Source organism: Phoca vitulina, unplaced genomic scaffold (assembly GCF_004348235.1).
Source record: "Phoca vitulina isolate PV1807 unplaced genomic scaffold, GSC_HSeal_1.0 scaffold5, whole genome shotgun sequence".
Lineage (NCBI taxonomy): Eukaryota > Metazoa > Chordata > Mammalia > Carnivora > Phocidae > Phoca > Phoca vitulina.
In genome coordinates, this window is record NW_022589708.1 from 55,962,124 (window position 1) to 55,989,579 (window position 27,456).

General features: G+C 37.8%; 1 protein-coding gene across 1 annotated transcript in view; it reads left to right on the top strand.

Moving 5' to 3' along the window:
* The window catches only part of LRRC63 (leucine rich repeat containing 63), a 41,200-nt gene extending 26,309 nt beyond the window's left edge, over positions 1-14,891 (top strand). The window contains exons 5-9 of the mRNA XM_032402555.1: positions 1,097-1,195; positions 1,432-1,568; positions 4,365-4,448; positions 9,388-9,627; positions 14,648-14,891. Of these exons, the coding sequence (XP_032258446.1) occupies positions 1,097-1,195; positions 1,432-1,568; positions 4,365-4,448; positions 9,388-9,627; positions 14,648-14,891 (804 nt within the window). The remainder of the gene's footprint in view (positions 1-1,096; positions 1,196-1,431; positions 1,569-4,364; positions 4,449-9,387; positions 9,628-14,647) is intronic.
* The last annotated feature ends 12,565 nt before the right edge of the window (positions 14,892-27,456 follow it).

The following is a 27,456-nucleotide window of genomic DNA, read 5'->3' on the forward strand; positions in this document are numbered from 1 at the left end:
AAAGAATACCTACTTTTGTCTATTTACACATTTAGAAATAGTAATACTTTAATAAAAGGTCAGTCTTGAAACCAGTACTATCAACTTCAAGGTTCTTTAGCCATGAGCCTTTCATTCTTATATGGTAGGCGGCATAGCCTAATGCACCTGCAACTATGTCCCCCTTCTCCACAAGCTGAGGTCTGTCTGATCCTCCAACAGTGGAGGGCCTTGGTCCATTCACTTGACCACTACTGATCCCATGACCCTTAAGAAACAAATGTTTCAATTTTCCTGGAATATTAAAGATACTGGGGGCACCAGACAGGTCTTAATCAGTTCTGACTGCTATGACAAAATACCATTAATTTCTCACAGTTCTGGCAGCCCGGGAGTCCAACACTGAGGTGGGCGTCAGCTGATTTGTTTCCTGGTTAGAGGTCTCTTGCTCACACCTACTTTCTTCTTGTATCCTCACCTGGTGGAAAGAAAGAGCTCTGGTCCCCTCCTCTTCTTATAAGGGCACTAATCCACCCTTAAGACTTCATCTAACCCTAATCACCTCACAAAGGCCTCACCTCTAGATGCCATCACATTGGGGTGTGGGGCTTTAACATAACGGTTTGCGGGCAGTGCAAACATTTAGTTCATATCAGGGCATAGTTCTCCTCAATCAGAATTGGCATATTTAAGCAAGAAGTTTTAGATAGACATTAGATTAATATAAAGATAACAGAAATAGAAGTAGAAACATGAAAAAAATAAGATAAAAGAGATAATTAAATATAAAATATATTTACTTACATTTCAGCATGCAATGGACACTCCATAAATGTTTGCTTGTGGTTAATCAAAATAATTCCTGTCACACATCTAACACTAAACTTATTATATACATGAATACTTAGCAGTGTTTCTATTTTGTTTCTATCCTTTCCATATTTAAGGAATTATTATTATGGCAGATTAACAAATGAATGGAAGGTGAATATAGGTTTGCTAGTGTATTGTGTCAAGCACTGTCACTCAGTTATGTGCTCATTTTGTTTTTTTACTTTTGTATAAAATATTTTGTGCATTGTTAATTAACCTCTTATCTCTTGTCACTTTCTTTTAGGGCTTTTTTATCATGAAATGTCCAGACTTAACGATTTTGGCTTCCCAGTTGATATATCTTAACTTATCCTTTAATGATATCAGTTACTTTCCCACAGAAGTGAGTCCATTTTTATCATTGTGAATATCACACTAATTTCTTATTAATAATAATTATAATAAAAAATAGACATTTATGATACCCTGGAAAAGAGTAAAAAAAGAGATAGATGATATAGCCAATGTTCCTTTGCTGATTCTACTACATTAGTTCAAAGGGTTTATAAAATGTACCAAATAGAGATCTGTGATACTTTATCCTTCTACTCATGTTTGTTTCTCTTTTCTGTTCCTCAGATACTTTGTCTTAAAAATTTACAAATACTATTACTGAGAAATAATCCTATCAAAGAAATCTCTTCTGAAATTCAACAACTTAAGCTCCTTAGAGTTTTCAGCATTGCCTTTAATTTGATTACTACTCTTCCACCTGGGTAAGGTCGATAGCCTGAGATTATGAGAACAGAAAATAAAGAGCTTATAATTTAGAAAGAGATCAATTTCCCTTTTGAAAATGGCTAGCAACTTTTTTAGCCATTGAATGATTCCCATTCTCTTCCAATTAGCTGATTTGCTTCTTATCACTGTGTTAAAAGTAATCCTAGCAGCTACATAGATGGCAACTAATGCGGGGCTAGTGAATGCTCGTCTAGAGATTCATTATTTGAGTATAGATTAAATGAACACAAATCATAGAAGGAGGCTCAAGTGAGAAACTTGCACTGATCTCTTGACAGCCTTTGTGCATATGGAAAGGACACTGCATATGGAATTAGGAAATCTAGACTTTTAACTTCAAAATTGATAATGATCTGTTTTATCTGGAGAGTCACTTAACCTTCTTGCTCTCAATGTCCTAATCTATAAATCAAGAAATTAGCCAGTATGATACATAACATCCTTTAATAGGAATGTTGATATTTGGGTATAAAAGGGATGGAATTTTTCCAGACATATGGACTGGTAATTATTTAATTCCTAAACCAAAACCTTAGCCAAATGCAAAACAAGATACATCTTTCAGGTATTAACAAATTGAATGTGGGTTAAGGGCAAAGGGACAGGGATTCTTAAATAGTTGAACAACATTTTGTAAAGAAGATTCTCATAGTAATTAAGGAAACGCATCAAAATTCATTTATAAAGTTGTTCACCCAGCATTGTTTATATTTATCAATCCAACAAATTCTACATTCATAAACTGTAAAACTATTCAATCATTTAAAAGAACAAAAAAGCATGTAAAAGTTATACCATGTCTGTATAAATAAATATATATATATATGCATTTCACATCACATATAATATATATAAGAAATCAACACTAAAAGTAAGAATATTGCATTGTGTGTATTTTATTTCTGTTTAAATCATCTATATTTTTCAACAGTAATGTAAATTGTATTTTCCCTGCCTTGATACTAGAAGCAGCTATTTCTCTAAGCAAACCCTGCTTCCTTTTTATTGGAAGATGGTATTTAAAACTGAGATCTGGGTACTAGATGTTCCAATGCTATTGGGACGACATTGCTTCTAGACACTCCCTGGGAACAGAGTTAAGTAATATATGTATGTATACTAATCTGTGTGTACACACATGTCTATAATTATTTCTGTGTGTGTGTATATATATATATATTTGTGTATATATATACACACACATAACCCTGCATGTATATATACACATATATGCACACACAACTACATATATATGTGCATATAGAGACACTTATATATATGTATATGTGCATATACGTATATGTGCATCTAAATAAAATTTATATTTAATAATCTATAAAATTGTAATTATAAACTTTAATAACCGTAACTGTCATTTAAACAAAATGTAAAAATTCCTAAAGCAACTACAACTTGTTCATAACTACAGGGTCAACATTGTTCACTATTTAGAGATTAAGCAAATTAGTTTGAACTATTGGTTAACTATTGGTTATATTCAAAAAGTTTTAAGGAGCTATTTCTCAAAAATATTAGTGTTTCTAAAATAAAGCAGTATATATATATATATATATATATATATATTTAAAGATTTTATTTATTTACTTGACAGAGAGAGAGAGAGCACAGACAGGGGGAGCGGCAGAGGGAGAGGGAGAAGCAGGCTCCCCGTCGAGCAGGGACCCCGATGCGGGGCTCGATCCCAGGACCCCAGGATCATGATCTGAGCTGAAGGCAGATGCTCAACCATCTGAGCCACCCAGGCACCCCTAAAGCAGTATATTTTTTTATTAAATAACATAGGTTATGTATGCATATCAAGGGGAGACAGACAGCACAGATTCACCGAGGCCTAAATTTTTGTTGCTACTATTTTTGCTTTGACCTGGTTGGGGCATAGAGTATAAAGCAAATGCAGGTAGGAAAGCCCGGATTCCTAAGGCACAAAGAACTGGGTTCTCATCCTAGCTATGCCCCTTACACGTAGGCCCTCTACAGTTACAGTTATGCCCTTGATTATACTATGGAAATGTATAATCCACTCTCTCAGATTAAATGAAGTTTTGTAACCACGAAAAGGTCTGTGATTTGCCTATTTAGTTTTCTTGTAAAATAAAGACAATAGATCATTTCAAAAATCCAAAAGGTTTCTTCTTTTTCCCAAAGCTTTGAGATAGCATTTGTTCATGAAATATGTGGGATGTTTTGTTCATTTAAGGGGTAATGACATCACCAGAATGTGTCTCTCTCCTATCCTTGTTTTGTTTTGTTTTGTTTTCCCCTTTCTTTTCTGTTTCTTGTCTTTTTCCATCCCAAAGCCTAACTGGAGGGCCCTCACAGCCTCCAGAAAGAACCCACTCCACTGACACCTTGACTTCGGACTTCCGGCCTCCAGAACTGTGAGAGAATGTGTCCGTTGCTCTGAGCCACCTGGCTTTGTGGTCATTTGTTAGGTCAGCCCCAGGAAACTAAAACAGCAACCAAGAAAAGATTATCTCTAAATGTGTTAGAAATTTCTCAGGTGACTTTTTCTGTGTGGGGCTTTATCCACTCCAAACATTTCAAAGCAGTCTTAAAGGATAAATGAATCCTTTTAGGAACTTTGGTTGTCATTAAACTACCTATAATGAAAAGAAGTCCATAAATTTCAAGATTGTAGAAAAATGTAGTTTCTCTATACTTCTATTTGCTCAAGTATTTAATTCTTTATTCATACCTCGTAATGACAAACATGTAATCATTTTTAATTTCATTTTCTCTTTCTATCTAAGGTTATTTTTTTTGTCCCATCTTGAGGAACTTGATATTTCTTACAATAGTATTGTTTCCATTCCAAATGAAATCCAGAAACTCAGGTATTTTGGAAGTCGTAAGTACACAAAGTCGTATGCCCTGTAAGGCTATATTTGGTGATGACTGTGTTGGAGAAAATTGAGTTCTTTCATATATTTAATAGCCACAAAACATAATATATGAAAACATCACATTTACAAAAACATAATTTGAATGATTGGTATTTTTAAGACGTAATATTTTTGGTAATTATTTAAAAGCTGTACCAATGGCTCCTTAATAGAATGACACACATCATTTTGTCCGTTTTTCTGTGTGTACACCTCTAGTTCTTATCAGTTTTATTTATTTGGGGTAAGGAAATACATATATACAGTGTAAGCCTAATACCAAGCTCTGCTTCTTTCTCACATTGATTTTTAAAAAGTCTCTGAAGTTCATCTCTGTCCTCCTAGGTCAGTACCATACTATTTTGATTATGACTTTAGAATAATTTTTAATAATTAGTAGGGAGATTATTTTTCAATAATAGTCTTTTAACTATTCTCTTTAGATCATGAGCTTTAAGATCATTTAATATAATTCGAAGCCCCTCCACCCCAAAAAAACCATAAACACAAAACTGAGGTTTTGATTGGAATTGTCCTGAGTTTATATATAAATTTTGAAGAATTTACATTTCTGATGTTAATAAATCTTTTCATCCTAAAACATAGCATATTGTTTTCATTTGTTCAGCTCTTGTTTTATGTCCTTCATAAGAATTTATGAATTGGGGTACCTGGGTGGCTCCATTGGCTGAGGGGCCAACTCTTGGTTTCGGCTCAGGTCATGATTTCAGGGTTGTGAGATCGAGCCCCACCTCCAGACCCGCATCAGGCTCTGCACAGAGCCTGCTTGAGATTCTTTCCCTCTCCCTCTCCCTTCTTCTCTCCCTCCCCATGCTCTCTCTCTCTAAAATAAACAAGTAAAATCTTTTTTAAAATTTATGACTCATTTCACATAAGTCCTTTATCTTTATTACTAACCTTCTCTAAGTATTCTATAATTGTGTTGCTACCACGAATGTAACATTTTCTCTAATTTTTATTTCTAGCTATTGCCAGTACAGAATAGAGAAAAGCTATGTCCTTCCTTACGTGAATTTAAAATCAAGCTATATAACCAAAATTATCTTCATTCTGGTTCACTTTTACTAGATTTTCTTTGGTTTTCTAGGAGCATAGTCTTATCTTCAGTAAAGCAAGGTATTTTTCTCTCTGCTTTTCTAATATTTGTACCAATTATTTAATTACCCGTGTGACAATCTTTATATTTTAATAGGAGAATTCAACCTGCTCACATTTGTTATGGCTGATAGCTGATATATTCAATTTTTTCCTTCCATTTTACTGTGTATTTATTGTTTATTTACATTTTTCTTTTCCTATTTGCCTTCTTTGTGTGTGTGTGTGTGTGTGTGTGTGTGTGTATGATTTTTTTCAGGATGCTATTTGTTCTCTTTTTTTCCTCCCACATTAATTTTGGAACTCTACTGTACTTTCCCAGGCTATTAATGGCTATCTTTTTTTCCCCCAAAACACACAAACACATTTTTCTTTAATATTTTATAAAATCAAGATAAAAGCTACTTCCCTCTCTATGGTGATCCATCCCCCTCTGCTGCCTTCCACCAACAGTTGAGACCTTGAGAATTCTTTTATCTTCCTGCTTTTCCTCCAAATTCACTTACCCCTTATTTGATTCTAGGTGTTGCTGAGATGGTTTAGAAACTTAAGTTTCATATTCTCATTAGTATTTTTCTCTTCATTACATCTCTTTTTATTTAAAGAATATTTATTTAGTGCTGAGGTCTCATGAGCATTTGCAATCATTCTCCATTTATATTTGACTCTATGTATTTCAAGACCCATAGCTTACTGCCCTTCTTTCGTCTCATCCGGAACCTGGAGATGCCTCCTTTGATTCATTGTCTAGAGTTTTCTCTTATTTACTTTCCTCAGTTGGAGTTTGTGGGCCATTTTTTCCTCTGAATCTTTAATCCTAACAGATAATTGGTGGCTCCAGTAGGTGGATGGTCGTGCATTGCAGCCCCTTCCATAGAGGTCCTCAGCAAGCCAGCCTCCCCCAGATTCCAGTGTTGTACTCCAGTGCCTGATGCTGGTTTGATTTCTTCTTCCTTTTAAGTGGTTCTTGCTTTTATCTGGAAAGACTATGATTTTCTCATAATCCTGGGTCTTCAGGAATTTTATCAGATTATGCTTAAGAGTGTGTCTTTTTTTTTTTTTAACCTGTCAAAACTGTTCTGTACCTAATTCTACCATGGCTAGGGGAAACTGATGTTCCCCACACCAATAAGCAATTCTAGGACATGTGCTGGGTGTCCTACAATTCAACTCAATTCTGACACTATCCACCTGGAGATGGCATCAGATTTTACTGGTTGAGGGCTCAGTTCCATAAGGCAGCCCATCCCCCCCCACCCCCCCTTCAGCTACAGGTGGAGACCTGTGCTTCTTACCAACCAGCTACAGGTTGGAGGTTCCCATGACTCCCTCTTCGGGTTCCATTAATTTGCTAGACTGGCTCACAGAAGTCAGGAAATCTGTTGACTCTCTGGGTTACCTGTTTATTATAAAGGATATATATTAGAGGATACAAATCAACAGCCAGATGAAGAGATACATCAGGCAAAATCCCAAATAAAGGAGCTTCTGTCCTCATGAAGTTTAGGACCTGGCCCATTGGCATATTGAAGTGTTCTGATTCACCAACCTGGAAAGTCTCTGACCCGTCTCTCTCTCTCTTTTTTTTTTTTTTTTGTGGAGGTTTCATTACATAGGCATGATTAATTAAACCAGTGGCCATTGGCAATTAATTTAACCTCCGGACCCTCTGCCCTCCCTGGAAGTCATGGCCATTTATGGTTGGAACGGTTCCCTAAAAACCAGCCCCATCTTTAGGTGCTTTCCCCAAGTCACCTCATTAACAGAAACCCAGTTGTGGTGGAAAGGAGCTTGTTAATGAAAAATAAGACACCCATTTCACCTTTATGGCTCTGAAGTGAATTCAAGAAGTGAGAACAAGAGACAAAATATAACAAAAGATGTTCCCCTTGCTCTTACTGCTCAGGAAATTTCAAGGGTTTTGGGAGCTGTGATCTGGGAACTGTGGACGAAGACGAAATATATATTTCTTGTAAGTCACAAAATCACATCTGTCTTTCAGGGAATTCAAGGAACTCTTTTAATCACCAGCTTAAACTTTTTTGTTTTTAGTCAAGGAAATATGTTTAACCATCACCACTTCTCCATCTGTTTCATTTTCTCTTCCGGAAACACCTATTATTTATATGTTAGGGCTCTTGGATCTGTCTTCCATGGCATCTATATAGTTTTTTCTTGTGCTTTTTCTTTATGTTTTTGCTCTGTTTGAGTTATTTCTTCTACTTTGTCTTTGCCTCTAATCTGTATGAAGACCATGTTCTTCTTCAGCTCATCCACTTAATTCTTTAGTTTTACAAATCATGTATTTGGGTTCAAGAAAGTCTGTGTGTGTGTGTGTTATTAAGTGAATTTTATTAAGTGTTTCTCCTGCTCCCCACCCCAACTTCTCTGCCTCCACAGAGTGTAATTGCCCCAGGAGCACTGTTCTGTGTGTTTGTCAGTTTTTCTCTTCTGGCTGCTCTGTCTTCTGCTCAGGACCAAAGGTGGTCTTCGAGCACCATTCAGAGAGTGTCAGTGGTGTGACAGGAGGAAGTTTCTCTGCGCCCTAGGATGCTCAGCTGCTAAGGCTGTCGCAACGTGGAGCTCTTCCAGCTTTAAACATTGTTTAGCCTATCAAACTCCGCAGAACTCATCGAGAGGAAAGATGAGCCCAGACTGCTGAAACCTCTAAGCTAAAGCAACTCTGGCGGGGGCAGCCTCCCCCAGGGCATTTGAGGACCCTCACTGGCACTTCCCTAGAGTCCATGACACTTATTCTGGTTTTCCTTGGGCTCTCTGCTGCTGGCCCTTAGGCTTGTGTTTGGTGTTGAGGGAGCAAAGTGACAATGCCATCTCTCTCCTTTGGGACCAAAGTAAAGCCTGGGATCTTGCTCACCTTTTCCAAACTGTGACACATGCAGTAGTCAGACTGTGGCTGAGGGATGAAGACAGCTGGGGTGCCATCTTCCTAGCCTCATTGTTTCAAATCCCTCCTTGACCATGTTTTAATATTGTCAGCAGGAGTCAGAACCAAAGAATTTAAATTGTGTGAGGAAGAAACTACACTGCACATGAGAATCTAGAGTTCCCAGCAACTTATGACCTACAGTCCTCATGTCATCCACTTCACTCCTAGCACCTTTGACAAGTTGGACTAGCCTTTGATTTGTATTTATGTGTCCCTCATAAACAGATACTTTTCTGCCTGTCCTCAGCACTAAGTAGAAAGGAGATGAGTGACTGTAAAACAAACAAACAAACAAACAAATACCATCGAGACAAGTAGTATAAAATGAGAAAATCAGTAATGTTGGTTCTCTTTGAACAAAGGAATCACTATTATCAGAAGCAACTGACACAGTAAAAACCAAGGGGATTCAGGTGATGAAAAATCAAAGTTGCAACATAGCACATGATACATTTTGATAGTGTTAATTTCACTGTTTTGATTAGGCTTGAAGGAAAAAAATATGTACTGGTGTTCAGTTTGTCTATGAAAATAGATTCTTTCTTTGTATCATTATACTATACTATATTTTTTCTTTTTTCCTAATGACATGTTGCAAAGACCCAGAGTACATGCTGTAACTCTACTAGTCACACAAATGTACTCATCTGTGTAATAACAAATTGTTTCATTTGCTTTATAATTCTCTGATTCTAAGGAAATACTTAAACACTTGTATTTTATTGCTACTACGTTTGATGCCAATTTGCAGAAACACTGGGAAAAAATTTTACTTCAGTATTATAAATTGCATAAATACCTTTTAAATTTGGTTTCCTTTATTTGCAGATCACTTGAAAAACTGAATGTTGATGGGAATGAACTGACGACTTTTCCATCTGCAATTTTGAAGCTTAACCTGAAAAAAATCCTGTTTGAGAATACTTTCACGCATCCTGCTTTTTGGAAAGAGAATTCTTTGAATAGCCCACCGTCTCTTACTCAGATTATTTCTTTTTTCTTTTTCAAAAATAATCTACATGAATATTATGATGTGATCCCAGTGGAAATTCAAAAGCTACTAAAATGGTGAGCAAATTCCAAAGCCCTTTTAATGAAAATACACTTTTAAGCATTTAAAATGTTATTCATTAGAGGGCAGGTGACAGTTTTACTTTTAACACACCCACACCACAGCCTCGAACATACATAGAATTCTTTAAATTTCTCCTTCTGGCTCTTCAAACATAATAATATCGTCTAAATTCAGCCCATTTACCAATATTCTCAAGTTACTACTTAATACCAGTGTGAGTTACAAATTGCTGAGGTGTACCTGGCAACATCTATAGCATTGTGATATTCATCTTTTCTATGAATTACTAAGGACATAGAAGTGGTTTCTTCCAAAAATGGGTTCTTTAGTCCCAGGCACACTATGCAGGGAAATGCTTTATATTCTAACTTCCTAGAGACCAGGAAGAGAACAGCCTTATTTAGAGCAATTTCTCCTCCTCAGGGATTAATGGCCAGCATGAGAATCATTGCCTAATCACAGGACCAGGGTTTTTAAGCCCCATGCATTAGGAGTCCACTCAGCTTATCTCATATTTCCTTCAGATGGTATAAAACTATTTTTACACTCATCAGTGCTTATATTACTAATTTGACAAATATTTGTTGTATGCCTAAGTAAATTTCCCAGGAGTATATAAATTACCAATATTGACTCCGTAAAAGGCAGGAAGCCTAAACAGACTAGTAATCATCAAAGAAATTGAAAAAGGTGATTAATAATCTACCAACAAAGAAGTGACCAGGACCCGAAGTTTTCAATTTTAATGCATTGAGATGTGAGTGCGCATGAGATTTGAATGTACATGAAAAACTAAGAAAAATCTCGAAGGCCAAAAAGTTTTATAAAGAAGTAAAACCTAACTAGTGAGTGGTAAACAGATATGGGACAAAAAGATTTGAATTCACACAAAGTAGGGAAAGCTGAACGTGCCAGTCCTCAAACCTGTACCCAAGAATGGGCTAAGTGTCCTCAAGCAGTGCCTTTTTTCCAGTTAAACAAATGTTTTCAAAAGAAACATCCTCAATTTAGACTTTGGAGATTCCAGGAAATTAAGTTCAAATGAATATTATCTCACAATTTAAAGAAATTTCCAAATACATGAGGAAATAAGCCACCAAGAGTAAAAGTCAGCAAAACCAATCAACAGGTACACATCTCCAAGGATCTAAGATATTAGAATTTTACAGAACATGAAATACCTACTTTACGTGTTTAAAGTAATAAAATATAATTTTAATTTTAAAAGTGGTTAAGAAATAAAAGACTATCAAATATGACCCGGCAAATATGAACAAGAAATTTTAAATGAAATTCAATTCAAGAAAGTAAGTGTTAACAGTTGAAATTAACTTGGTGCATGGATTAAACAGACAACTATACACACATGCAGAGGGAACTGAAGACAGTCTTGCGTCTGTGCAGACAGGAGGTAAACAGATACATACTCTAACATAGACGTATAATCCCTGAGAATTCTGTAAATTCTCAGAAGTAATGAAAGATGCAAATTCAGATGCTGAAAGCTCTACACAAGCTAAGTTATTTACCACCTTGTGGTAAAACTGAAGGACACCACAGACAAGGACAAAGACTTAAAATCATCTAGGGACAAAAAAGCCACTTACAAAGAATAACAAGTCTGCTGCCAGCAACAGTGGGACGGTAACTGAAGACATGTGATTTTGCCCAGCACAACTAACCTGCAAGAACAAGGGAGAAAGAATGTCGTTTCAGAAAAAAGAAAGCAGATAATTCACTCACCCTAGATTTTCACTAAAGGAACTTGTAAAGGTGGTGCATCAGGACTCCAGGAGCAGGTCCTGGGATGTAAGAAGGAATGGAAGGAAAATATATTAGAAATATGTGGATAAACAAACATGATCTCTATGATCTATGAAATAGTAGTAACAACAATGCCTACGGTGTGGTGTTAAAAAGAAGGTCTAACTAAAACCAGACATCAAAAAATTAGAGATATGGGGCGCCTGCGTGGCTCAGTCAGTTAAGCGTCTGACTCCTGGTTTCGGCTCAGGTCATGATCTCAGGGTTGTGAGACCCAGCCCCACATTGGGCTCCGTGCTCAGCAGGGAGTCTGCTTAAGATTCTCTCTCTTGGGGCGTCTGGGTGGCTCAGTCGGTTAAGCAACTGCCTTTGGCTCAGGTCATGATGCCAGAGTCCTGGGATCGAGCCCCGCATCGGGCTCCCTGCTCAGCAGAGAGCCTGCTTCTCCCTTTCCCTCTGCCTGCCTCTCTGCCTACCTGTGCTCTCTGTCTCTCCGTCAAATAAATAAATAAAAAATATCTTTAAAAAAAAAAAGATTCTCTCTCTTCCTCTCCCTCTGCCTCTCCCCCACATGCTCGTATATGTGCACACACTCTCTCTCTCTCTAAAAAAAAGAGAGATGTGATATTTAAATGATACTTTTTATAATAGCAGAAAGAAATATACTCTGTATTTATGGAGAGAAAACTTAAAGCTTGACAAAAAGGTAAAGAAGTTTGAATTAAATGAGAAAGATACATATTCAGGTATAATAAGATTCAATGCCAAAATATATCAGTTCTCCCCAAAAAGAGCTGTATATTCAATGTAGTTCTGGTCAAAACCTCAACAGAGTCTTCTGAAAAACTTGGTAAGCTGGTTATAAAATGTATGGAAAAGCAGAGACTCCAAAATGGCCAAGATAAGCCTGAGAAAGAAGCCTAACATTAAAGGACTTGCTGACCAGATATAAAGACTTATTATCAAGTTAGAGAAAGTAATACAGGTGGTATTACATGCAAGGAAAGAAAAATTAACCAGTGGAAGAGAACTCATAGTCTAGTTACATTCTCATGCATATGTGAAAACTTGGTATCCGACAAAATAGCACTGTGGGTCAGTAGGGAAAGGAGAGACTTTTCAATAAATGACACTGAGATCTTTGGTCACCTATAGGGGAAAAATGTACAATTAGATTCCTGCTGTTTGTCACTATCACATATAAAATCATTTCCAGTTGGATTAATGATTTAAATATGAAAAGCAAAACTTTAAAGCCCTTACAAGCAAGTATAGGAGACTAATCTGTATGACTTCATGACAGGGAAAGATACTTTAAGCAAAACAAAAAATATAAACAGTAGGGGCTCCTGGGTGGCTCAGTCGGTTAAGCGTCTGCCTTCAGCTCAGGTCATGATTCCAGGGACCTGGGTTCAAGCCCTGAATCGGGATCCCTGCTCAGCGGGGAGCCTGCTTCTCCCTCTCCCTCTGCCCCTCTCCCTGCTCATTCTCTCTCTCTTTCTTTCTCTCTCTCTCAAATAAATAAATAAAATCTTTAAAACATATATATATAAACAGTAGAGCCAAGTTTCATAAATTTGACAAAAGTAGAATCATTCCATGTAATACGGCACTCTCAATGAAATTAAGAGACAAGCCATTAAGAAGATATTGCAATGGGTATAGCTGTTGACACATATATGTACGTCTCCTTCAAATCAAAGAAAAGATATAACCAATAAAAAGTGTATAAATGTTAGGAATATGCAATTCACGGATGAGGACACAGAGATAGCTGATAAACATGAAGTGTGTTAAATCTTACTAATAATCAAGGAACTGTGATATCAAATAGCAACAGATTTTTTGTTTACCTGTTTTATTAAGATTAAAAAGATTGACATTAAATGCTGTCATTGGATACCCCAAAACTGGATTATCATATACCAGTAGTAGTGCTATAAATTGGTGAAAGCTTTGTGGAAGGCAATTGGACAGTATCCTATTTACCCCTTCAAATAGAAATGTAAATCTTCAGAATCTGTCTCATGGAAATAGTTACAAGTGAACACAAAGTTAGGTATAGGGATGATAACTGCAGCCTCAATGTGCATCAATTAAAAAGTGGTAAAATATATTATGGTGTATCCATATTGTGGAATATTATGATGCTATTAATATGAAGCGAAACAAATGTATTGCAATAAAAAGGTGTCCAAGACATTTTGCTAAATCTCTCTTTTGAGATTTTATACATAGAATTTAACATGTATACATTTTTTACATTACATTTTTATTTTTTAAATCTAAAACTGGTAAATTATACCAATTTCTACACCACCAAGAAAGTATGAGTTTCCCTGGTGGTTCTCATCCTCACCAAACTTCTTACTGTCAGACTTTTCCATTTTGCCCATCTGATGATTATGAAATGGTATCTGGCTTCTCTGATTACTAATAAGATTGAGAAGCTCCACTTCTCAATGTTTTCTAGACATTCAAGTTTCTTCTTCTGTGAATAGTCTGTTCATGTGCTAATGTCAATGGACTAAGGGGTTGATGTCTTTTTTTTTTTTTTAGCTGATTTGGGAGCATTTAAAAATATATACAGACACTAATCCTCTACGAGGCTACAATATAGTCCCTTTATTTTTAAAAATAATATATTTATTTTGAATTATAAAAATAATGCATATTTATTATAGAAAATTTGGAAAATACAGAAAAAGATTATAAAGGTATATAAAATTTCTGTGATCACATTGACCAAGAATAATTACTATTTTCTACTTGGAATCTATCCTTAGAGTGTTTCTTGCTATGCATTTATACTTTTTTGTTTTTGAAAACTAGAATTGCTGTATATACATTTATCTACTTTATTTTTTTATTTATTTATTTTTTAAAGATTTTATTTATTTATTTGACAGAGACACAGCGAGAGAGGGAACACAATCAGGGGGAGTGGGAGAGAGAGAAGCAGGCTTCCCGCTGAGCAGGGAGCCCGATGCGGGGCTCGATCCCAGGACCCTGGGACCGTGACCCGAGCCGAAGGCAGACGCTTAACGACTGAGCCACCCAGGCGCCCCTCTACTTTATTTTTTAGCATTTAATTTTTACTTGTGTATGTTTTAGCTCAATTAGATGGTAAGATCAATAATGACAAAGGCCGTATTTTATACTACTGTGAGTCTCACATAGCATCAAGCACAATGTCTTTTCTTTGGTAGAGATTTCCTAAATATTGACCTGATGTGTCTTCCATTGCAGCGCATCTAGATGTGAATGGTGTCAAGGTCCCAAGTTTGGTGAAGGTTTTCGAGTCATCCAGTCCTGTGACATTTTTGGAGCAACACACCTTCCTGTTTTGTTTCTTGTCTGTTCTTCTTCCTGCTATAGAAAAGTAAAGGAAAGCAGTTTTATTTCAGAGAGTATTCCTAGTAGAAGAGTAACTCTAAATTCTGACTTGATAAGTCATGCAATGATTTTGGAATCCCACTTTAAAAGCCATTAGAGTTTATGTCTATAGTAATTCATTTCTTCGAGAGTACAGCTTCTTTCTTCTGTGACTCCTCTTTGTAATCCCAGCTCCTTACGAAAGTTTGTGACTGTTAGGGAATTGTTGCAGAATGATTACTTCAGAAGGATTAGTAAAGGTCTTTGGATTTCAGCAAAAATCTAGAAACTTTCTTTCAGAGCATGTCTGCTGTAAAATGAGAAATGATGGAAAATTTTGCAAAAAAGGATTTATCTTAAAACTTGCATTTTGGTGCATCCATTCCAAGTGATGTGATAGCATTTCAAAGTCATCAGTGGGCTTTGTGTCTCAGATGGGCTCAGATGGGTTCAAAGTCAAGTTCTCTTTGCGAATTTCTATGGAAATCCATCCAGTGCCAATCGTCTCAATTGTGGATTGTTTTAGGGAATAAAAGATTCATTCCAGTCCTATATTTAGTTGTTTGAATTCATTACCCAGGCTCTTAGAAAACTGGTACAATCTCTCAGTTATCCTGACCTTCATCTTACAAAGCCTGATTCCATAGACCGGTGCCAGCATTCAACGAGCCTTCAGTGAGAGCTTGGCAAGAAAATAAAGTAAAACTTACAAAATTACATTGCAAAGCAACATACAAATACAGTAGGACTTGAGGCTTTAAGAATTTGTGTTTGGTAAGAGAAAGGTAAAAGCATTTTGATATACAAACAATGAAATTTTAGAGTGGCATAGAATTGTTTCATATTTGGCATATTTTTTATGTGCACTTAAATCCAAAATGTCATTGCGAATGACAAAACTTGATAAAAACAAATGATTGAAATTTATACAGGTATCTTATCTTTAGAGAATATCAGAAAATACACATTATGTCAGGTGTGTGTGTGTTTCATTTAGTAATATTTAAATCAAAGATAAAATAAACCAGGCAAATATTTTTTCTGACTACTGATTTCAATAAATTAGAATACTTGTATTCTTCTCTTTGAGACTCAGTTTGATTTTAAGCAGAAATAAGAAAACATTGCTTGAGAGGTATACACCATATTCACCAGCAAAAGAATGAAATTATTTATACAGAAGTAACTACCATATCACACATGTAATCCAGAAGGGGATATTTATAGCATAATAACAAATACATGTATTAAAATGTAATATATCCATACTATAAAACAAGATAAAAAATAAGATTAAATCCAAGTGGCATATAGCCTATTAATACTCACCTTTGTCCCTGAAATGATTCTTGGAGGAAGAGGTACATTTGTTTTTTAATTTAAAAAATGTTGATTTTTGCTTTGAGTAACAAGGTGATGTCATATTGAGATAGGGAATAAAATAAATTGAGAGAGGGAAGAAAGAACGGGTTTCAAAGGAAATTACAATATCTTAGAGATGCTGCAGAAAAATGAATATACCTAGACATTTGAACAAATACAAAATACATTTAGAGCCCAATTTCATTATTTCCTCATGGTTAGTGTAAACCTTGAATCTAAGTGATTTAAGACATACTTATTACACAAACATTTGAAAATAGAACTAAACCTAAGAAGAAAACAAAGTTCCCCTTGTAATGCCACTCAGTGAAAACCAGAGATAACCATCTTGACATTCGGTTACATGTCTGCCTTTGGCTCAGGTCATGATCCCAGGGTCTTGGGATGGAGTCCCGCATTGCGCTCCTTGCTCAGCGGGGGAGCCTGCTTCTCCCTCTGCCTCTGCTTCTCACCCCACCTCGTGCGCAAGCACGCTCTCTCTCTCGCTCTTTCTCTGATATATAAATAAAATCTTAAAAAAAATAGCAAAAAGATGAACTAAATCTTTAAATAGTTGTAACAAAATTAAATATATATATATTTACATCATAATTATTATAAGAATTTATTGCTGAAGAATACTTGCATTTGTGTACAAAAATATACCCAAGGATATTTATAATAGTGAAAAATTGGAAACATTCTACGTTTCCATCAGTAGAGAGTTGGTTAAATATGGTAAATCCAACAAGTAATATCATTCAGCCATTTAAAAAATTAGATAGTTCTGTTTTCCCTGATGTGGAAAAATATTTCCAAGTATTTTTAGCAAAATATTTATTAGATAATATAATCACATAATTCAAAATTCAAAAGGTACAGAAGAGTAGACCTTAAAAATTCTTTAACCCCAATGCTCTGCCATCTATTTCCCATCTCAAAGGCAATCAGTGATATCAAGTCTTTTGTATTCTTCCAGGATATTTTATATATCTGTAAGCTAATAAGTAAATATATTTCTTTCCTACTATTTATACAATATTAACAAATAGATATACTCCTTTCTAGACCTTTCCATTTAATATGGTGTCACAGAGGTAGTTCCACATCAGTCCATTATTACCCTATAATATTTTTTATGATTGCATATTATTCCATCAAGAAACATATATACTTTATTTTACCAGTTCAGTACAAATGAACTTTCAGCTTTTCATAACCTCTGGCTATGAAAAAAAAATGTTGCAATGAATAACCTTGTCATTTGCACATGTTTAAATATATTTGTGGGATAAATCCTTAAAGGTGAAGTTGCTGGATCAAAAGGCATGTGCATTTATATTTAAGTGGGGGTTGGGGGAAATATATATTTACTGTATTCAGTTTTGATTAGGTAATACTAACATATCATACCCAGTTCAAATAAGATTTCGGTCAGAGTGAAAAGTAAGTCTATTTCATATTAATTTCCTCCAGATGCCAGTTCTTCTCAGAGGCAAACATTGCTACCAGTTTCTTGTGTTTGCCTCCAGGGAAATTCTAAGCACATAGAAGCACAGACCTGTATATAGAAGAAACTTTCTTACTCTAGTATGTTTTTAAAAGAAATGTTTTGCGTCATTTTCTATAGCAGCAATATTAACTTCATTTGTAAGCTTCTTGGAAATGCAGAATCTCAGATCCACCCCAAACGTACTAGATCAGAATCTCTGGGGATGGTATCCAGGAATCTTCACAATCACTCTCTCCAGATGATTCTGCCGCTCACTAACATTCAGATTCTCTGGTCTCCAGAGGTCAGACGACTCACACCAAGATGTCGGAGAAAGAAAAGATGTGGGTTTTGGTGTAATGCACTTTATTGTCTTCTCATTTAGTCTCAGCCATAAACTGTCATCCTTGAGATCTCATCCTATAAAAATAATCCAGGAATGTTATCCCAGGATGAGCTTAACATTCAAAAATTGATCAGTGTAAGCCACTGGACATCCAGAACTCCATGAGCACCAGAGGCAGGAGAACAGAGACAGGTGAATGTTTCTCTCTCTAGGTGTTCATTATCCTTGTCCAAAACACCTCAGTAAGCAGGTCCTGGTCCCTCTGCTTTCCTTCACTTGCCTTGCCTTCCATTTCTTCTTCCACTCCCCTTCCCTCCCTCCTTTCATTGTTTTCTCTGGGCCTCTGTTTTTCCCTGTTTTCATTCCTGATGTAGAGAGTGCTTAATTCAATTGACACATGAAGGAGGACCAGGGATCACTGAAGTAGTTTGCCTGTAAATACTCAAGATAATCCTAAGTCATCCTAAAACAGCAAGTGCGTGTGTGAGCATGTATCCATGCATACACAGAAGAGGGCTGGAGAAGCAGTACGGATGATAAACAATGGGTTTGTGGTAACCTCTGGGAATCGGAATCTGGGGGCTGGGAATAAGGTCTTGTACTTTCTACTCTGTGACTGTTTCCACTTCAGTTTGTTTGAATTGCAGTTTAATTATGCATTATTCTAACAAACATAAAAATATTTTCATTTTTAATGGGATCATGTAATGGTGACATTTTCTTTCTTTCTCCCCTCGATCATATATTGAAAACATTTTTTGAGGTTATTTATATCCAATATTGTTAAGTCGTCATGGGAGTGCCTTAACTTGATTATCTAAACTTCTCTTGTTCAATAAACTATCTTCAGTGTTTATCTATTGTAAACAACAACAGGATTTAACAAATATAATAAAAACTAAAGCTAAATCTTTGCCAAAATCTAGATTTGTTTTTGGTTTGATTTTAATAAAAATTTCTGACACTAAGATTGCTAGACAGACTTTGTGCAGAGGTTTAAGCTTTTTATTCTTAGGATGAAATTGTTACCCTCATATCAGTTTAGCTTTTCCCCAGCAGTGTGTGAGATGCCCTTTTCCCTGAACCCACAACGTCATTGATTTTAGTTAACTAATTAACTATATTCATTGCCAATTAGATAGACAGAAAACATATACGATTAATCTACTTTCTTTTATTACTAATAAAGTTGATTTGAGTTCCACGCTAAATAGTCATGAGTCTATCATCTTTTGTGATTTTTTTCTTTACATCTTTTTCTGACGTTTCTATTGATATGTTCATCTTGTTGGTTTGTAATGCTTTATATATGTTGAGAATATTAACCTTCTGTCATGTATGGTGAAAGTTTTTTTTCTCCATTTACTACCGGCCTTTAATTTTTATTCAAAGTGGGGAGTTTTTTGACATGAAGTTTTTAAATTTTAGGTTGTAAAATCATGGATGTGCCTGGAGGATGTTACGCTAAGTGAAATAAGCCAGACACCGAATGAAAAATACTGTCTGATCTCTCATATATGCAGGGTCTAAAAAAGTCGAAGTCGCAGAAGTAGGGAGTAGAATAGTGGTTACCGGGGGCTGGGGTTTAGGGAAAACGGGCAGATGTTGGTCAAAATCAATCTATTCCCTTATGTTTTTGTCTTATATTGTTAAGCTTAGCAAGTCTGTCTCTCATAAACTGCCCTTCCAACAAGACACCGTGACAATTTGAAGGATTCCACAGTGTCACTGTCTGCCAGAGATACCAGAGGTGGAAATGGGGGAGCACTGGTCCTCAACCAAGGCAGCCCAGAACATTCTCCAGCCCAGGCTGGTGCAGCTGCAGTGAGCCTTCCAGGGGGTACCACTTGGGGCCTACACCTCCTGCAGGCTCTGGGGCCAAGGGCCTGAGGCCCCAGAGTTGATTGCTCAGGAAGCCGAAGGAGTGTCCTGTTTCAAAGTGGTGACTGGGCCCTTTATAGGCCAACCACTCTTTGGTAATGCTCCATCCCTACCAAACTCCCAGACTCAGGGTCCTTACTTCCAATAAGGTCAAGGAAAGCAGAGATGGAGTGACGTGGCTGAGGCTCCTCGGTGCATTACAGGACTGACTAACGAGGTACCTAGTGCAGGCCTTGGCCCAGAGCAGGTGCTCTGAAAAGGGTATCTCATATCTTTAATATCAGAATGTGTATTTTCCCAGACTCAACCCAATTCTCCCTTCTCCTATACCATGATGGCTGCCTTCAAGGGTGTTATGGTTTGTCTTTTTATATAGATCTTAAACACAGATTTCTCCAATTTCTTCTATTTTTAAATTATCAGCAGAAGGACATTTCCAATGGATTGAATGTCAATTGAAGATCTCTGAATTTTTTTTTTATTTGTTGTTTGCATTGCATTTAAGGGAGGGGGAGGATGTAGAGATTAATGGCAAAAATTGATTCTTTTTTTCTATTTTCCCCAAGTTGTGCTTAGTTAAGCACTTCTAATCTTTAAATAGCATTCCTTTGGCTAGCAAACAACGCAACTGTTCCAAAGACAATTAATCTCAGAAATCCATAACTGCACAAATCAAGAATGCCAACCCATTTGATGATCTAGCCACTCTTTTCTAACACATCAGGAATTCCTGTTTTTCACCAATAAGAAATGCTATATGTTTGATCAGAAAATGGTAGTTGGAGGACATATGTGTGGGAGGCCAAAGGGCCCTTCTGCTGCATACCTCTGGGGAGACCTGAAGATGTTTTGTTTTGTAGTGGAAGAAAGAAAAATAATAATCACATTAGCATTATTTGAATAAAACTTTCAAACTAGTGTTCCCTGGAGATCTTTTTTTTTTGTTTCCAATTGAGTTCTATTCACCAGTGATTTATTGAGCACCTACTAGATGCCAGGAGCCATGAAATATAGGCTCTTTGGATAAGGTATCCTGTGGAATGTTCTTTGATAGAGGTGTACCCAGCATGGTGGGAGCACAGTGAAGTATCACAGAGTCAGTTATAGAGATTCAAGGAAGATTTCCTAAGGGGATATCTGTCAAGCCAAGTGAACAGGGTTAATGTTGTAAAGTTTACAGCAGAGAATTTTGGGAGACGAGGCTTAAGGCTAGAGAAATAAACAGGGTGGGTCATGAGGCTCTCACACGACGTGCTAAGAAGTGTCATTAGCTGCTAAGGAGTCACTGAAGATTTTAACAGAAGAATAACATGATCAAATGTGTATTTTAAATAGACCGGAAAATTCAGAGAAGGTGCTGGGGTTTCCCACCAGGCATGACAGTACTAGTAGGGAGGAAAAATTTTCCAGAAATATTTAGAATGTAAAATTGGCAGAAAGGATGTTGGGAATGAAGGAGAAGGGGAGCCCCTGGAATGATTCCCTTGATTTCTGTTTCATGGGAAGAAGAAGTTTGAAAAAAATCTTAACTTCACTCAGTTCACCAAGCCTATAACTGTGTCATACAAAAAAAACCCAAAAAACAAAAAGAAAAACCCGTTTTATAGAACCGATATGATATTTCAAAACTGCATATTGGTTTTAATTCATATTCTGTTCTCTTCTGGACACTAAAGTGGAATTGAGGCTACTTTAGGCAAATGTCACTTCTGTCTAACAAAACAAGGGTGATTATTCTCTTTGTAAAAGGATTCTTTGTTTTGTAAAATAAATCTTTATATGACACCTTTAAATCATCAGCTCTAGGGGCTCCTGGGTGGCTCAGTTGGTTAAGCGTCTGCCTTCGGCTCAGGTCATGATCTCAGGGTCCTGGGGATGGAGCTCAGAGTTGGGCTCCCTGCTCAGCGGGAAGCCTGCTTCTCCCTCTGCCTCCCCCCCCCCCCGCCCCATGCCGCCCCATGCCTCCACTTGTGCTCTCCCCCTCTCTCTCAAATAAATAAAATCTTTAAAAATAAATAAATCGTCAGCTCTAAATATAATTTAATATTCTGCTCCTCAGAAATATACCTCTTTTATAAAAACAGACATATACATACTTTTGAGTTGATTTGTGGGGTTTTTTTCCAAGATAGTTTTTGTTTTTGTTTTTTGTTTGTTTTAGCCTAAGTGGCAGGTCAATATTTTCTCAGATGAATTTATTCATTTATTTGTTGATTTATTTATTCATTCATTCAGTTCACAAATATTTTTTGAGTTCTTATTGTATGCCAGATACTGTCCTAGACACTCCAACGGTAGCAGTGAATGAAACAGACAAAAGTTCCTGTCCTCATGGAATTTGCATTCTAATAAATTGTCCCTTTTTTTCTTTTTAAAAAATAGGGTATGTTATTTTCCCTTTTGCGGTTTTTAAGGTATTTTCTGGCACAGTGCCTGGCACATGGCAGGGGCTTTCTATATATTTATTCAATTCAAAAAATTCTCCACAAAACAGAAAGTGACTCTCATAATATCTTGCATAAATGACTTCACAATTTTAAATATTCTGATCTATTGTCAGACTCAGATGAGATGCCAGACTATATATTCTTATTTAAAAAACAATTCAGATAGGGGCGCCTGGGTGGCTCAGTCGTTACGCGTCTGCCTTCGGCTCAGGTCATGATCCCAGGGTCCTGGGATCGAGCCTCACATCGGGCTCCCTGCTCCGCGGGAAGCCTGCTTCTCCCTCTCCCACTCCCCCTGCTTGTGTTCCCTCTCTCGCTGTCTCTCTCTCTGTCAAATAAATGAATAAAATCTTTAAAAAAAAAAAAACAATTCAGATATTTGCTCACAGTCTTTAAGTTATTTATCAGGAGAAAAAGACACTAGGATTTGAATACTCCTAATTTGCTCACTTAATCTCTCATCAAATAGTGAAATGTCTTGGCATTACTTCAGACTCTTACATAGTATTCATTGTAAAGCAGATTACATTGTCTAAATATTTTATAATTTGCCAAGCACTTTCATATACCAAAGGAAAGAAGGGATTTTTAAAGCCATCGTGTTTTTAGTTATTACCTGTGTGTCGTGGAAGATGGATTACCCGCCACATTTCCTTTTTCCTTTTCCTCTTTTGGAATAGAATCCTGCTTTTTTAACTAGACACAGCTGCCTCCCAGTATAAAAATACTATGTTTCCCAGGCTCCCTTGAAGCTAGATCCAGTCACTAACTTAGGGCAATGCAGTGTCAGTGAAAGCAATGGTAGGATACCAGGAAGGCTGGTTAAAGGGAACAGGTTGATTTGAGAGAAGACCCTTTTTGCCCTTTGATCTCTCCCCTTTCCTCCAGCCTAGAATGCAGACAGGATAGCTGGAGCTCCAGTAGCCATTTTGGGCCATGAGGTGACCTTGAAAATAGAAAGTAGGAGCCTAGGTCCTTCATGACATCATAAGCCACAATATCAGACCTGTATGCCCACCTTGTACATGAAAAGAACCCAATTTCTATCTTGTTTTAGCCACCAACCACCAATATTTTGGGCTTTTCTGTTATCTCCAGCCAAACTTAATCTTAATAAATACAACTTGTAATACACTCCAATCAACTGCTTCAGGAAAGAGTCATATACTCCCTCTACTAGAGTAATGTGTTTTTAGCTCATTTCTTTTTCCTTTCAAGTTGCTCTTAGCTACTTTTTTTTTTTTAAAGATATATTTCTTTATTTTGGGGGGGGGGCAGAGGGAGAAGGAGGGAGAGTCTTAAGCAGACTCCTGATGGAGTGAGGAGCCCGATGTGGGCTTCATCTCAGGACCCCAAGATCACGACCAAAACCAAGAATTAGACGCTCAACCTCGTCAGACACTGGTCTATATGCCGTATGGGCAAGGAAGAAATCTACTACTTCTGGTCAAATTATTTTCCTTTTTGTACTCTGTATACCTCTGAAAAGGGGGGGGGGGAAGTCTTCTAAACCAGCAAACCAAGAAAACCTAGGAACAGCATGTAAGCATGTAAGGTCTGCTCTGTTACTGAGTGCCCAACATCTACTAGAATAAAAATGCCTAGCCCCACCTCATCATAGTCCCTGCTCACTGCAGACTTTACTAAGCAAAACCTTTATGTTCTCACCCTTTTCTGCCTCTGAATCCTTGTTAAAATAATTTGCCAGACAGCTTCTCTTTGTTGACATGTTAGCACCTTATACATGTGTTTGATATCACCTCTTCTTAGGTTGCTAAGCTGTTGTTTGGTGCCGGTTAGTAACTGTAATAGGATGCTAATATGGGACTCTTGCTGTTTCCATTTTTAAATGCTCAAAATAAAATGATAAGTTTCCAAATTGAGGTATCATACAGAACATTCCAAATCAAAGAGCTAGGAAAGAAGGTGGACAAAACTAGTTTTGGGGCGCCTGCGTGGCTCAGTGGTTGAGCATCTGTCTTGGGCTCAGGTGGTGATCTCGGGGTCCTGGGATCATAACCTACATCAGGCTCCCTGATGAGCGGGGAGTCTGCTTCTCTCCTTTTCCCGCTCCCTCTGCCCCTCCCTGCTGCTTGTGCTCTCTCTCTCTCTGTCAAATAAATAAACAAAATCTTTAAAAACAAATCAAAACCAGATTTGTGACAGCTAGTTCCAGCTGCAGTGGCAGATCCCTACTGAGTGGGGGACTCTCCAAGAAAGCCACAAAACTGCCCCAGACAGAGTCAGCTTTGAGCATCCACCAAGGCCAGAAGGCACAATGCCTGATCACAACAGTGCCAGTGACAAAGAGTGTGTCCTCTTCCCCCGATCCCTTTTGGAAAGGGTTAGAAATTGCCACTAAGTGGTGGGGGAGCATGCTGGAGGAGGGCAGCCAGGGGGTGACCTGCCCAGTTGACCGGACCCTTCCCCCACTGTGGGTTTCAGGCCTGAGCCAATGCTATTCTCACTTGCTTAAGAGCTTCCTGTGTGATTGTCACACTGGACTGGATGCTTTGCTGCTGCAAAGCTCTTCTGACCCAAAAGGGCAGGAAGGACTTCCAGCATCTACCAGAGATTTCATGCAGAGGCAGGAAAGAACCAGTCCTTGGAAGAGGTTATAAAGCGCCCGGGAAAGAAAGGGCCAAGTTACTCCATGCTGCCCCCAGCTGCCTCAACCCTTCACCGGGTCTCCTTGCTCAGAAAAGCAGCCACACCAGCTTCACCATCTGGCCCCTCAGCCCCTCGTGGCCACAGGCAATGCTCGCGTCCAGGGCACTGGAACTACCTGTCCCTTTGGAGGGAATTTCTATCCTAGCTGCTCCTGAAAATTGGAATGGATGTTTCCTGACACCTGGAGCATGAGAAGAAGAGGGGTCAGCGTCCTCAAAGTGTCACAAGTTTGAAATGTCTGACCTTCCTCAACATTTCCACAGCAACTTGCTGCATATGTTCCATCACTGGGAAAATCTGAACCAGTTAACATTTTCAGTATGTTTCAAATACAGAAAGCTGATGTTTAGAAATTCTGCAGAAGCCATGGATATGTGCAAAATAGGATTATGACTAGATTTCTCTTAAGTTGATTTTTTATGGGGCAAATGGGCATATTCCTCAGGAACTCAGCCAGGCACTTATCATAATTTTTTAAAGTTTGGTGAGAACAATGGGCTTACTTAGAACTGTAGAAATAATAGCTTGATGTTCTTCCTTTACTTTTCTCTAGCTCAGTTTCACATAGCTTAGGGGTTGTATACATTTTTGTACTAAAAAAAGATGCACATTAATTGCATTTTTTGATCCCTGAGTCACTCTTGCTTCTGTCATACACTTTTAATTTGAAAAGTGAGGCACTAAAAAGTAAGGATTACCCAAGTCATTTATAGTAATGCAAAATTTGGCTCAACAACCAGATCAATAGTCTCCATAAAGCCTAGGACAGATACAGAGACAGTTTACAAGAAGTCATTATCTAATTGGGAAATATCTGCTCGGACACCAGATTTCCAATTGACCTTAACCGAGGATTCTCTTGGCCCAGAAAGCATAATAGACAGTCCTTAAAACAAGGGCATTTCTTTGTAACATCATACATCATAGAAAGAATCGCCTTAACTGGAACTTTCCAATTTCATTTCCCCTTCTATTTGGCAATATGCCAAAATGATCTACTGTATTCCTTTTGGTGAAGCTCAAGGAGCCCTCAAATGTCCCTGTATTTGGATTCCAACTGCACTCATTCCATTAGGATAATAGAGGGTGTTTGTTATCATGACTATTAGATCTAGCTCCTTGCCTGACCAACCACCCCCCCGGCCTTTGACTGAGCAAGTAGAATTACAGCTGTTAGTAGTTCTCAGTGGACACTGAGTGTATAGTATTTCCTGTGTAAAGACAAACAAGCTTAAAAGAAGTAGGAAAATAATATTATTTTATAAAGGTAACAGGGATGCCATTAAGCACTATCTCAGCCTGAGGGTCTAGATCTTGCTCAGTCTGGCAGGACACCTGCCCAAGCACAGGACAGAGAGCTCCCCTGATGCTCCTTTTGGGTTTCCAGGTATCCTGGGAAGTTGTGGGGAGGTGTCCGCACAGGGACAGAAGCAAGCCTGTGTCACGCTAGGGGTCGCCCCTGTTAGTCCGGCAGCTGGCAAGGAACAGGGGCAGGGGCAGCCAGCTTTCTCCTGCATGCAGCTCGGAGATGGAGGGGATAGTGGTCTCCATACAGGCGAAGGCTGGGTGGTCAGGGATGAAGACACCATTCAAGGTGGCTTCTGGGTGCATGCGAGGGCCCTAGCACAGGCCTACCAGTCTACACCTCCAGACCTTCCTCTCACCCCCCTGACAGTCTCTCCTCCCCATTCTGACCACTCTCTCTTGCTCAGGGCCCAAGTCCCTGGGTCTCCATCCCATAACCACTAGAGCTCTCTCTTCTCTATTCTCTGTGAGTTCCTGGGGCACACCATCTTTACTGCCTTCCCAAACAGCTGTATTCTCCTTTTCCTTCATAAGAGAACGTGATTTCCGTATCTAAACCACAGCCCACAATTCCCAGCCAATCTGGATTCCCTTTCCTTAGGGGCCCAGAAAGTTCCGTCTTCAAAGCTCTTTGAAAACCTTCAAATAGACCCATATCCTAGCTCTGTAGCAGTGTCTGCTGAGAAAGGTTGGTAAGCCCATGCTAAATGCGTAATTCCAGGAACAGGGAGCTCACCAGAATGTTCCCTCAAGAGAACACTAAGTTGGTGCAGAAGTATCCCATAAAAATAATATGTGCAGTTTTCTTATGTCAAAGAAGTCCTTACCCTTTTTTATGACAGTATGTCTGAATTAAATCAAGATCTCTAATTTACATAACTTTGAGACATCTTAAGTGATCTATTTCAAGAGCTGAATGGGAAGTGGGTGAACCAAAGCTTTAACTTTGCTCAAGCACACGGCTCGATCAATGCCTGAAATTACTATGCCGTGATGTTGCAGTAATTTTTATCTGGAAACAGTCTTATTTTTCATCACTTATGATGCCTAATGATTGTCATGTACACATTGTGTGCCAGTTCTCCATTATTTTGATTCTCACATCACTCCATAGTTTCTATTAATAGCTTGATTTTACAGGTGAGGAAGCTGAAAGCCTGAGTTTTAAAGTGATGGATTC